Source organism: Corylus avellana, chromosome 10 (genome assembly GCF_965113065.1).
Source record: "Corylus avellana chromosome 10, dhCorAvel1.hap1.2, whole genome shotgun sequence".
NCBI classification, from domain to species: domain Eukaryota; kingdom Viridiplantae; phylum Streptophyta; class Magnoliopsida; order Fagales; family Betulaceae; genus Corylus; species Corylus avellana.
Window position 1 is genome coordinate 21,613,268 of NC_142499.1, and position 11,745 is coordinate 21,625,012.

Here is an 11,745-nt window from a genome sequence, read left to right on the forward strand (position 1 = left end):
AACCAAGAAAAAATATCTGGAACCGTACAACTAATTGCGAAGCTAGTATACATTATATAACTCCTTTTTATTATAATTCAGTGAGGGATATTTTTTTCGCTTTCTTCCATTTTACTTTCAAAAACATCTTTTGGTTTTAGCAAAAGGATACGAACAACTAGAGATTGGAACCACTCACTACAATGAATATGTTAGGAGCCTTTCCAAGGTTTAGCCAAAATCTAACCTTAGTCCCTATGCTGGGGCGGAACTAAAACGTTTGGTTTGGAAGGCAAAATTAAAAAAAAAAAATTCTTAAAAGGGGCAAAAGATAACTTTTAAAGATATATTTATTTATTTTGACCACCCTAAGCGATGGTTTGGCTTCTGTCCCTAGGAGTGAAAAAGCAGTTACGATTAGTGGTTATTGGCTATAACAACTAACCGTAATCGCCTAGGTGGTTAACCGCTAATAACTTTAATAATCGTTAACCGCTTTTTTAAGAATTTTTTTTTTTAAAAAAAAAAATTAAAAACTTAAAACTTAAAAAGAAAAAGAAAAAACAAAATGATATTATTTTTATGATAATATGATAATACCATGCTATATATGACATCATTTTTAGATTTTTATATATTTAAATACAAAAACGACATATATATATATATAGAGGCATTAGTGGTTTTAGATTTTAGGGTTACAAAAAAATCACTAACCGCTTATATATATAGGCGGTTAGTGATTTTTTCAAAATCTAAAACCATTATTCGTAACCGCCTATATGTTTACTAATTGGTAATTGTTTAGCGGATACGGTTAGTGAAATTTATAGATAGTTGCAGTATTGGACCATCGGAGACTTTCCAAATACGGTATTTGTATTTATAAAAAATGAAAAAAGATTAATGCGGCAAATATAGCCAAATGTCCCAATTAAAACGAGAAAAAGTTAAAATAAAATAAAATAAAAAGTAAAATTAAAGCCCAACCAGGGTATAAAATGAAAAATCCTATATAAAGCTAACGCTGCCGTAAGGTTCGTAACCCTAGCTTCAAGTGAGCCACATTTCATTTGGTACTCTCTTCCATTCTTCTCTGCTAAACCCTAGCTCCCAAACTAGCTCGACTCCGTCGCCGTCATTTTCTCCCAGTGAGTTCTGTTTTTTCTTCTTCGATTTATCTGAGTTTCACACTCTTTGATGGGCTTTGTTTTTGAACCAATTTCCATTCTAACTATATATATATATTTTCTAATTTCATTAGTTTCAGCCACAGGAGGGTTTTCGAAGCTCCAAGACGATGTCGGACGATGAAAGGGAGGAGAAGGAGTTGGATCTCACTTCTCCTGAGGTCGTCACCAAATACAAAAGCGCTGCCGAGATCGTTAATAGTACCTCTCTCTCTCTCTCTCTCTCTCTCTCTCTCTCTCTCTATATATATATATATATATATATATATATATATATATATGCATGCGTGTGTGTGTTTTGGTTTTGCTATGTGTTGATATAAGAATGGAAAATTTGCAGAGGCTCTGCAGCTAGTATTATCCGAATGCAAACCAAAGGCTAAGATTGTGGACCTTTGCGAGAAGGGAGATTCGTACATTAGAGAGTAAGCTTTTGTATTTTCTTAGAGTCGAATTTGTGCTAATTACTTGTTTTTGCATTTCAATGTTGTATTAGCTCTTGTTATTCAATTCTATGTGTAATGGTTTGTGGGTCCTGTTGTTTTTGTACTTATGTGAAGGCAAACTGGCAACATGTACAAGAATGTTAAGAAGAAGATCGAAAGGGGCGTCGCTTTCCCAACTTGCATTTCCGTTAACAACACTGTCTGTCATTTCTCTCCACTTGCCAGCGATGAGGCAGTGTTCGAAGAAGGTGACATGTTGAAAATGTAAGCTGTTCTTTGTTAAAATATCAATAATATAACAATAGAATTATTGGGCAATGCTAAATATGATGGTTCTTTCTGGACGCAGTGATATGGGTTGCCATATAGATGGATTCATCGCCGTAGTTGCACATACTCATGTTCTTCAGGACGGTCCAGTTACTGGAAGGGCAGCTGATGTTATTGCAGCTGCTAATACTGCTGCAGAAGTTGCTTTGAGGCTCATAAGGCCGGGAAAAAAGGTAATACATATGACAGTTTAACAATTGTACTTCCTAGTTGTGAAATTTGATTAGCGTTTGCTGACCATGTTAGAATTGTATTGATGTTTGGCATGATCACATAAATGTATACATGCTTTCACAATCTTTCTCTGGTTATTTGAAACAGCTTGCGCCATGATGCTGGTTTCTGTGTGCCCTCATGAGTTGCATTACAATAGAAGTTAATTGAAAAACTTCAAGTGAAGCTTTTATAGTAGTTGTAGTTTTGGGTCATCAGTTACTCTGCATTTAGTCTTGTTCTTGGGATGCTAAAGCATGACTAGGACATTGTTTGAGCAGTTATTCCTTACTGGGGTGTATGCGTTACTACCAATAGAAAAAGAGGAAGAATTCTTGATGATACTTATATTTGATTGGGATGCCTCTAGACATCGCTTTCCATGACAGTTGTATTACAATTTAATCAGATAATTTTTTCTTCCACAAATTTTAAAACTTGAAACAATATGTTTCAGTTCTTCTTGTTGTTTCAGTTCTTGTTGTTCCCCTAAATGATGAACTCCTGTAATAGGCTATGGACATACATCCAGATGAAGCTTTTGTCATAGTTACTCTGATAGGGGAATGCTTTATCTCACTAAACTTGAGAAGGCCCGATTCAATTTTAGCCACTCTGCTATTTTCATAGAATAATAGGCATCGAGACTGGGTGTGTCCGTGTGACATAATCTTTCTGTTGTGGTTCAGCAAGTACTGTCAACTTGAATATTTTAAAGTTCCCATGTTGTTGAGGTCCATGGAGGCATTGGCATTTTCTCTCTGCCCTTCTTTTTGTTTTGCAGGCATGTCTTGGTCTGGGGTTGTGTGTGTGGGAGGGAGGGAGGGAGGGATTCACATGCATTTCAAAATTTTCATTGTTGAAAGTATCAAAACACAGTAACCAGAAGATGCCTACCTAAGCATTAAAACTCAAGGCAACTTTGCCGAGGTGATCGATGGCTTGTTGATTCCCTCTTTTCCCTGTTGCCTATATTGTGCTTGCCCATGATTGTTTGCTATAGGTGGACATAATTTTGTGGTCATGCCTATATCCCAATCTTGGCCAACATCACTTCAATTGCTAGGACATATTTGAGTAGGTTTTTGAATTTTTGGTTGCTTGCTCTAGGTTAATAGGGAATGTTATAGAAATATCTTAATTTCATCAGTGAAATAATCAAAGCACATTAACAAGAAGATGATGCCAAAGCATTAAAAATCAAGGCAACTTTGCCGAGGTGATCGATGGCTTGTGGATTCCCTCTTTTCCCTGTTGCCTATATTGTGCTTGCCCATGATTGGTTGCTCTAGGTGGACATATTTTTGTGGTCATACCTATTCCCCAATCTTGGCCAACATAAGTTCAATTGCTAGGACATATTTGAGTAGGTTTTTGAATTTTTGGTTGTTTGATCTAGTTTAATATGGAATCTTAAAGCAGAGAGAGATTCAGTCATATCTTAATTTCATTAGTGAAATAATCTAAGCACAGTAATGAGAAGATGATGCCTAAGCAAAAAAAATCAAGGCAACTTTGCCGAGGTGATCGATGGCTTGTGGATTCCCTCTTTTCCCTGTTGCCTATATTGTGCTTGCCCATGATTGGTTGCTTTAGGTGGACATATTTTTGTGGTCATACCTATTCCCCAATCTTGGCCAACATCAGTTCAATTGCTTGGACATATTTGAGTAGGTTTTTGAATTTTTGGTTGTTTGATCTAGGTTAATATGGAATCTTAAATCAGAGAGAGATTCAGTCATATCTTAATTTCATTAGTGAAATAATCTAAGCATAGTAATGAGAAGATGATGCCTAAGCAATAAAAATCAAGGCAACTTTGCCGAGGTGATTGATGGCTTTGTTGGTTCCCTCTTTTCCCTGTTGCCTATATTGTGCTTGCCCATGCTTGGGGTACTTTAAGTGGACATATTGTTATTGTCAATACACCCCATGGTGGCCAACATGTATGCTCAATTGCTAGGACATAATAAAGTAGGGGCTTTGAAGTTTTGGTTGCTTGCTCTTAGTTAATATGGAATATTATATGTTCTTAGCGATATTTTACTCTTTTCAAACTGAAAGTTAAACTGTTTGCGTATTGGTGAGGACGTGCAGCTTGCATTATTTTACTTCTATGGTATTTCACGTGCTCACTCCATTTAACCTTTGTATTAGAGGATTTTTCTTTCTTTGACATGATCTCTATATGATGAAGATTCTCATGGGCTATGGATAAACTCCAATGATGCCTATTTTTGTCATAGTTACACTGATAGAGCATCATGTATCATGTTCCATTTGATTTACATAGTATTATTTTAATCTCGCTCTCTCTCTCTCTATCTCTCTCTCTCTTGCCGCGTCTGTGTGAGTAATGATTTTCACTGGCCTTTTTATCAGCTACGGTGTGTAAACACTTAAATATGTAGTTGTCTTAGACTTGTTTTAATTGAAAATAGCTGCTCAGTTATTTTGCATTTTGTTTGTGTTCTGCATGTTATAGTGATGGTTGAGTTCCCAAGTCTCTGAATATATTAAGTATTGTTCACACATCAGAGTCAGTTCATCTTAGAAGTGATTTCCTCGGATGCTATTTTCAAGAAGGCTTATAGAATTAGAATCTTTATGACGTGCTCTAGTGTCCCCATATGATGAATACCTATGAAAGCCATGGACCAACATCCAAGTGAGGCTTTTGTCGTAGTTACTCTGAATAGGGAAACACAATCCATTTTTGGGTTGACACTTCCAAAAGATCTAATTGTCCAAAATCATATCCTCTGCAAATGATCCATTATGGTTCTGTTTTTTTCTTTCAATAATCAAAATTTAGTGATTATTTTTACTATGGTAATATTAAGAAAAGTGAATTCCTATCTTCTTTTCCTTTAATCAATTTTCTCACTAAATCTTGTTTCTTTGGCAGAACAAAGATGTAACTGATGCAATTCAGAAGGTTGCTGCTGCTTATGACTGCAAAATTGTTGAAGGTGTTCTTAGCCATCAGCTGAAGCAGTTTGTGATAGATGGTAACAAGGTTGTATTGAGTGTAGCCAGTCCTGAGACAAGAGTTGATGATGCTGAATTTGAGGAGAATGAAGTTTATGCTGTTGATATTGTAACAAGCACAGGTGAAGGCAAGGTAATTGTGGAGTCATCTTAACTTAAAATGCGATTTCTGCACACTGTTCTTTTGAGTCCTCAAATTTGTATATATGGGATTTGCAGCCCAAGCTGTTGGATGAGAAGCAGACGACTATCTATAAAAGAGCCGTTGACAGGAACTACCACTTGAAGATGAAAGCATCTAGGTTTATTTTCAGCGAAATAAATCAGAAATTTCCTATCATGCCTTTCACAGCTAGGTGTGTTGTGTTGTGCCTTCACAGAATTTTTAAGTCTTTTGGGAATTGTCTTTTGCCACCTACTTTTCAACCTTTCATAGTAAATATGGAGTTTGTTTACAACAGGGCTCTGGAGGAGAAGAGGGCTCGGCTGGGTTTGGTGGAATGTGTTAATCATGAACTCTTGCAGCCTTATCCTGTTCTTCATGAGAAGCCGGGTATGAAACTTCTACCTGCGTTTAATAGCAGAACCCTGGTCAGATTCACACAGTTGACGTTAGTTTTGCTAATTTTGCAACAATGAGTTGTTGGTTTTGCAGGTGATTATGTTGCTCACATCAAATTCACAGTTTTGCTAATGCCAAATGGGTCGGATAGAGTTACATCTCATCCTCTGCAGGAGCTGCAGGCTACAAAGACAATAGATGATCCTGAAATCAAGGCCTGGTTAGCCTTGGGCACGAAGACAAAGAAGAAAGGTGGTGGAAAGAAGAAGAAAGGTAAGCTGGAACATGAACATGATAATTGGTAAACTAGAACTTTATTATCCTGAGTTATGTAATGGAAGTGTTTTAATTTTTGGGATTACTTGATGTATTTCAGGTAAAAAGGGTGACAAAGCTGAGGAGCCAACAGAAGCCGAGCCCATGGATGCAACAACAACAACAAATGGTGCTGCTTCCCAAGATTGAGTCTTTTTTTTTGTCCTGTTTCATTTTTCAACCCCCTCGTCAATTTTGGTACTTTGTTCAATCCATTGTATCAGGTTGGATTGAGTTGGTTTTATAATAGTGTTTAGACGCTGATCCTAATCATGTTTCCTGCATATACGCCCTTCTATGTATCTTTTAAGTACTCTTGATTTCTCCGAAAATCTAGAAGCATAGAATCTAGCTTCGATCAGCATCGTGGCATGCTGTGCGACTTGGGTGGGGTTACTCGAAGTTATAATCGAGGCACAATTTTTTATTTTTTATCTTTTTCTCGAAAAAAACAGTAACGGCCCTATGGCTATCAGCCTATCATCAAGTAATATATGTTGAAGTCGGTTGGGTTTTATTTTGTAAAATCACTCCCACCGTAACTTTAGCCGGTTCTGCTATGGGGAGATTACGTCCAACTTTGTTTAAGCTGAACCATTAATTTTTTGAGGTTCCATCTAACGTGGGCGTTGATAATTCTTCCACCTTAAAAGATCTGGTATTTAAAACTAAAAAGCCAAAGATGAAAGATTTGTTGAAGAAAAGAGTGATTTATCAATTAACCTTTCATACGTCAAAGAATGAGATTATTGAGAACAAAGTTCAAAGCTAAGGAGATTAAATAGACTACCATCGACAAGTTATGGTAATAGATGGCATTTAACTGGAATTCTAATTAATCTGTGCAAATTAAATCAGAATGTTGTCATCTAGCTGGAAGGATAAGATAAGATGTGCGATAAGCTTGCCACTAGCTTCAGTAAAGAAAGTTTGCTTGTGTGAACAGTTTCTAGTGCTAAATACTTGGATCAATTTGCATATGCCAAAAAAGAAAGAATGTAAGCACGAGAGTTTGCCGGTGGTTGATGGCTCCAATGCTTAAGACAATATAGTGTTTGGGAATGAAATATAAATGCACCAAGTCTGAATTTTAAGCTTAGTGCGAAAGTCTCTTTTAGTTTGTTTGAGTTTCCTGTTTTAGCATATGTTTCAGCCTAATTGTGGGTTTACCCCCATGATTGCCTAGGTATTCGTATCCCATGTCTCATAAATTAGCAACATATTGGCATAGTGGAATTGGATTGAGCATGGTTATTGGCTTGGAGTGCAATTCATTGATCCCTCGTACTATGCATGTCATAGTGGAACTGAACTTGGGATTGATTTTGGCCTTGTGGATCGGTTTTGTGGTTTTTGCATATGAATTTTGTGGGATGATGGGCCTATTGACCCCAATTCCCAACATCTTAAATACCAAAATTTTGTTAACAGACTAAAATGATAAGATAAAACATGCGAGAAGCTTGATGAACTATTTTGTAAAAAGCAAAGACTCTGTTCGCTAGTATAAAAAAAGTTAAAAGCTTTAGCCAAAACGGCTGAAGCTAGCTTTATTTGAAGTTGTAATATTAAATCCAAGTAGCAATTATCATGTTTACAACTTGATGGGTTAAATATAAACCTTCACTTAGCCTCATTTTCTTAAAATGAAAAATGATTTTGTAAACGAGTAATGTTATCTACTCAATTTCTATCCTATTGGACTAATATGACTATTCATCATCGATTCTTAAATCAATCTCGATTAAAAAGAAAACTTAAGAGTTGAAGTGTTTAAAATTAGTCTTTTGTAAATTGTAATAACCAAAGCATTTTCCTTCCGTTAATATACGAGCCCGACCCAACAAAAAAAAAAAAAAATTGCTCCATAAATAGTAACCGACCTTCCCTTGACGTGCGAGTCGCCACCTAAGCTCAAGCTCCACACACACACGCTCTATCTCTCTCTCTCTCTCTCTCACAAAGTTGGTAGCAATGGCAAGCAATGAAGCGCAACACAGAGAGAAGGAAGAAGAAAACGCACCGGCCGAAGACGAAGACACCGGCGCGCAAGTGGCCCCGATAGTCAGGCTCCAAAAGGTGGCCGTTACCACCGGCGAGGAAGAAGAGGACGCCATCCTCGATCTGTGCGGACGCCTACTCTTCATCTTCTAGGGTTTCTAAGTTTTCGATCATTTGGTTTCTTTTAGCTTTCAACTTCTTTTCCCCGATTAAAGTAAATTTTTGTGTGTGTTGCGTTCAGAAAGGCAAAGCTGTACCGTTTCGATAAAGGAGGGAAGCAGTGGAAGGAAAGAGGCGTAGGCAATGTGAAGCTTCTGAAGCACAAGGACTCTGGCAAGGTCAGGCTCGTAATGCGCCAATCCAAGACCCTCAAGATCTGCGCTAACCATCTAGGTTTCTTTATTTCTTTATTTTTATTTTATATTTTTGCCGTTACGCTCTGCTTGGTTGCTTAGAAACTGTAAACGAACAAAATTAACCGAATCGGAGAAAAAATTTAGTTCCTATCGCTGTTGTTTAGTCTTGTGGAAGCTTGTTTTCTTGCATTTAGTAAACCTGAGTAGCTTAAATCATAAAATTTGGCCATTGATGTTTTCTATCATTTTCTGAGTTTTCTTAGCAACCAAACGCGGGGCTTCTCTCTCCATCATGTTCCTGTTTGTTATAACTGAAAACTATATATGACTTTCTAAACGGCACCGTTTGATGTGTTGGGCATGTATTGCAGTTGTTCCCACAATGAAAGTGCAAGAGCATACTGGGAATGATAAATCATGCATATGGCACGCCGCCGACTTTGCCGACGGGGAATTGAAGGATGAGCTCTTCTGTATTAGATTTGCATCAGTTGAGAGTACGTGTCGTTTTCGAACTAATTATGTATTATTTTCTTCGCCTGCCTGAGTATTCGTATAATTATTTGTTGAGTTTTCCTTGCCTGTTTTCATTCTTGTGCTTTGTTGGGTTTGTCATATGCTCTTTCGATAAAAAATTAAAAATACAAGATCTAAGATTATAACGGATATAAGGGAGTTTGGTTATGGTCAAGGCCCGGTTGATAAGTAGTTTGGGCATTAAACCCAAGTGCTGATCTGCTTAGATGGGCTCTGATTCGCAGAACCAGAAATTCTGATTTGGGGGTGGGGGCAAAACTATAAAGATACGTGTTTTGTGGGGGAAACTTTAATTTTTAGGTGTCAAAATTATATATTTTAAGAGATTTTTTAAAAGGTAATGTCTATATTCGCCCCTGGTATTAATTTAAATAATAAAATTCATAATTTTCTATCAGATTAAGATTTTGTAATAATTAGAGTAAAGATTTTGAGTTTGAACCTTGAACGACTATAGTCTATACGAGTGCAGTATTCCCAAATTTAATGGGAGCATAATAGCTGTTTTTATTCAGACTGCAAGACCTTCATGGCAAAGGTTGAAGAGGTTGGTGAAACACAGGGAAAGAAAGAGGATGCGTCGGATACCACCAGACTCTTGGAAAAGTTGAGTGTTAGGGATGGTATACCCAAGGGGAAAGAGCTAGAAGAGAAGGCTGCTGCGTCCAAGGCTGTAGGTGAGCATGCAAAACCAGAGGGGGATAAGACAGACGAGCCAGCTTCATAAGACCCAAAAAGAGCAGAAGTCCTGGTATGTCTTGAATAAACTTTGTCAATTGTCGGATGGATTGGGTGTTGTAAATGTTTTTCCCACCAGGTCTATGTACTTTAGTTTATCGGCATGTTTTGGTAAATCTAGGTTCAGTTTTGTTGTAATTAAAAGCTTTTTGGTTTTGAATTTTTTTTTTCTTGATCAAATGTCCAGATTCATTTCTTTCGAGTTTAGTGTTTGCAGGTTTCTGGTGTTCGATCTTCATTTTCATGTATAATCCCCACCCCCTCCCCCCTTTTTTTTTATGGAACTAAATTTTCATTATTATTATTAGGTTAAAATACATATTTGGTACTTAAGAAATACTCTTAACTTAATGAACTAAAAGATATCTGTCAAATTAATCGGTCTCTCAAGAAACATCTCTTTGGTCTTCATTTTCTTACGGTTTTGCGGTGGAAAGTAAACGTTTATGGTTTAGATTTTGGTTTGTTGGATCCAACGTTGTATATATCATGTTATTCAAGGATACCATGTAATAATTTATAGTACAAATTTAATCTGAATCATAAAATGAATTCTCTAGTTATCAAGGGAAATGGAGAGGCGGTACTCATGAGTCACAGGATCAGTGGCGGACCCAGGAAATTCGTCCATGAGGGGCATGGGTTTTTTTTTTTTTTTTTTTTTAAATGAATACAAAAAATAAAGTTTAACAAAAATATAACAAGCCGAATAAGTGAATAATTCAACAAAAAATTTAATTATGTTCTAAAACATGTAAATATAACTTACAATTTGTTTTGTCACGACTAGCACTAAGGCAATTGTCTTCGACGAGTCTTCATACCTTGGAATCGCTTCATGATTTCTTCATTATTGATAGTCTTGAATATATCTTTCTCAATGTAAGTAATCTAGGCATTAAATGGTAGCTTTTGTTTTACCGAGGTTTAAATGATTTTATAGACCACTAGATTTAAAATGAAGGGCCACGATTAACAATTGAAGAATTTTCAATTTTTTTTCAATTGAAATTTTTTTAATTTTTCCCTAATTAAAGGAGATCCGGATCCGAATTTGCAGCCTGGCCTGCCCCCTTGGCCCATGGCCTTGGACTTGTCTTACACGTATCCCCTGGAGGCATAATTTGTTTTTGTCTTGTGTGTTGTGTCAATGACAACATATTATAATTTTATTAATTTACAATATTATTTTTTCCACTCCAAAGTCCAAAGCAGGCTGAACCTGTACAAAATTGTCAAATGAAAAACAGTGCATTTGAAAACTGAACTGTTCATCATCTTCAAGCTTTCAACATTTCATTTTTCTGCAAGACTGCAACATTCAAATTCTTAAAAATTTTCAAATTTCAACGGAGCATAATATGGCCAGAGCTTGAGGAAGGGGGCATAATCATGAGTAAGAGGGGCATAATCAGGACATAAAATCTTTTTTACCATACTAGGGGGGATTTTTGGGAGTTGAGGGTGGGCGGATGCCCCCCCTCGACCCCCCCCTGGATCCGCCCCTGGTGACAGGATGCACACTTGTTCCACAAATAAATGACTTGTGTAGGACAGTTTATGTGAGTGACATGTAGCAATGCCTTGCGGGTGGGCCAACCCGGACTTCTAGTTGGAAGCACTTGGCCCAACGATGGTCCAAATTTTGCATGAGCCTAATCAATCCCAGAATGGAAAACTTGGAAGGTAGCATGAACCACCTAAATAAGAACGGGCTTCGCAGGGCTCAGTCCATCTAGAATTTGGTTTGCTAGTTATAAGATAACATCTGAAATTACCTTTCTAAACGTGTAACAGGTTTGCTGTGCGAGTAGTTGAACAAATCAGCAACCAGGTATCTCAACACTGGGAGCCATTGTAGGCATTTTATCATAATATTTAAGCACTCTCTATAATGTAATTTTGAAGTGGACGTCTTATGGAAAATTGGAAATTAAACATTTTTTTTTCTCTCCTTGTTTCCTTTTTCTCTTTATTATATTGCAATGAAACACCAATTTCATGTATTTAGAGAAGTTGTATTACGTTACGTTACAATTGTGTTAAAAGCATGAGAATAAGACAATATCAATCATAATTCAATTCAT

At 36.8% G+C, this 11,745-nt stretch overlaps 2 protein-coding genes across 4 annotated transcripts; both read left to right on the forward strand.

Annotated features, from left to right (window-relative positions):
• Positions 1-1,011: 1,011 nt before the first annotated feature.
• On the forward strand, positions 1,012-6,460 carry LOC132192252 (metallopeptidase M24 family protein). The gene is made up of 10 exons (XM_059607527.2): positions 1,012-1,130; positions 1,244-1,370; positions 1,510-1,594; positions 1,730-1,879; positions 1,965-2,118; positions 5,067-5,282; positions 5,369-5,505; positions 5,611-5,702; positions 5,805-5,984; positions 6,088-6,460. Exons 2-10 carry the CDS (start codon positions 1,280-1,282, stop codon positions 6,174-6,176), a joined length of 1,194 nt encoding a protein of 397 aa, XP_059463510.2. The 5' UTR covers positions 1,012-1,130; positions 1,244-1,279; the 3' UTR covers positions 6,177-6,460.
• Positions 6,461-7,909: 1,449 nt separating this feature from the next.
• Positions 7,910-11,612, forward strand: LOC132191795 (ran-binding protein 1 homolog a). 3 transcript variants are annotated; one of them, XM_059606895.2, is made up of 5 exons: positions 7,910-8,152; positions 8,269-8,420; positions 8,755-8,880; positions 9,436-9,671; positions 11,456-11,612. In XM_059606895.2, the coding sequence occupies exons 1-4, from the start codon at positions 8,001-8,003 to the stop codon at positions 9,645-9,647; spliced, it is 642 nt and encodes a 213-aa protein (XP_059462878.2). In that variant the 5' UTR covers positions 7,910-8,000; the 3' UTR covers positions 9,648-9,671; positions 11,456-11,612. The 3 variants fall into 3 exon arrangements, with proteins under 3 accessions (XP_059462878.2, XP_088367241.1, XP_059462877.2); XM_088511115.1 differs by lacking the exon at positions 11,456-11,612 and adding an exon at positions 10,219-10,234; XM_059606894.2 differs by lacking the exon at positions 11,456-11,612 and having other exon boundaries at positions 9,436-9,854.
• Positions 11,613-11,745: the final 133 nt, after the last annotated feature.

Excerpts from the sequence above, each read along its gene's own strand:
- LOC132192252 (XM_059607527.2), top strand. The coding sequence starts at position 1,280 with ATGTCGGACGATGAAAGGGAGGAGAAGGAGTTGGATCTCACTTCTCCT. Across the intron at positions 1,371-1,509 it reads CGCTGCCGAGATCGTTAATA|AGGCTCTGCAGCTAGTATTA; the intron begins GTACCTCTCTCT and ends GAAAATTTGCAG. Across the intron at positions 1,880-1,964 it reads GAAGGTGACATGTTGAAAAT|TGATATGGGTTGCCATATAG; the intron begins GTAAGCTGTTCT and ends TTCTGGACGCAG.
- LOC132191795 (XM_059606895.2), top strand. The coding sequence starts at position 8,001 with ATGGCAAGCAATGAAGCGCAACACAGAGAGAAGGAAGAAGAAAACGCA. Across the intron at positions 8,153-8,268 it reads GAGGACGCCATCCTCGATCT|AAAGGCAAAGCTGTACCGTT; the intron begins GTGCGGACGCCT and ends TGTTGCGTTCAG. Across the intron at positions 8,421-8,754 it reads GATCTGCGCTAACCATCTAG|TTGTTCCCACAATGAAAGTG; the intron begins GTTTCTTTATTT and ends CATGTATTGCAG.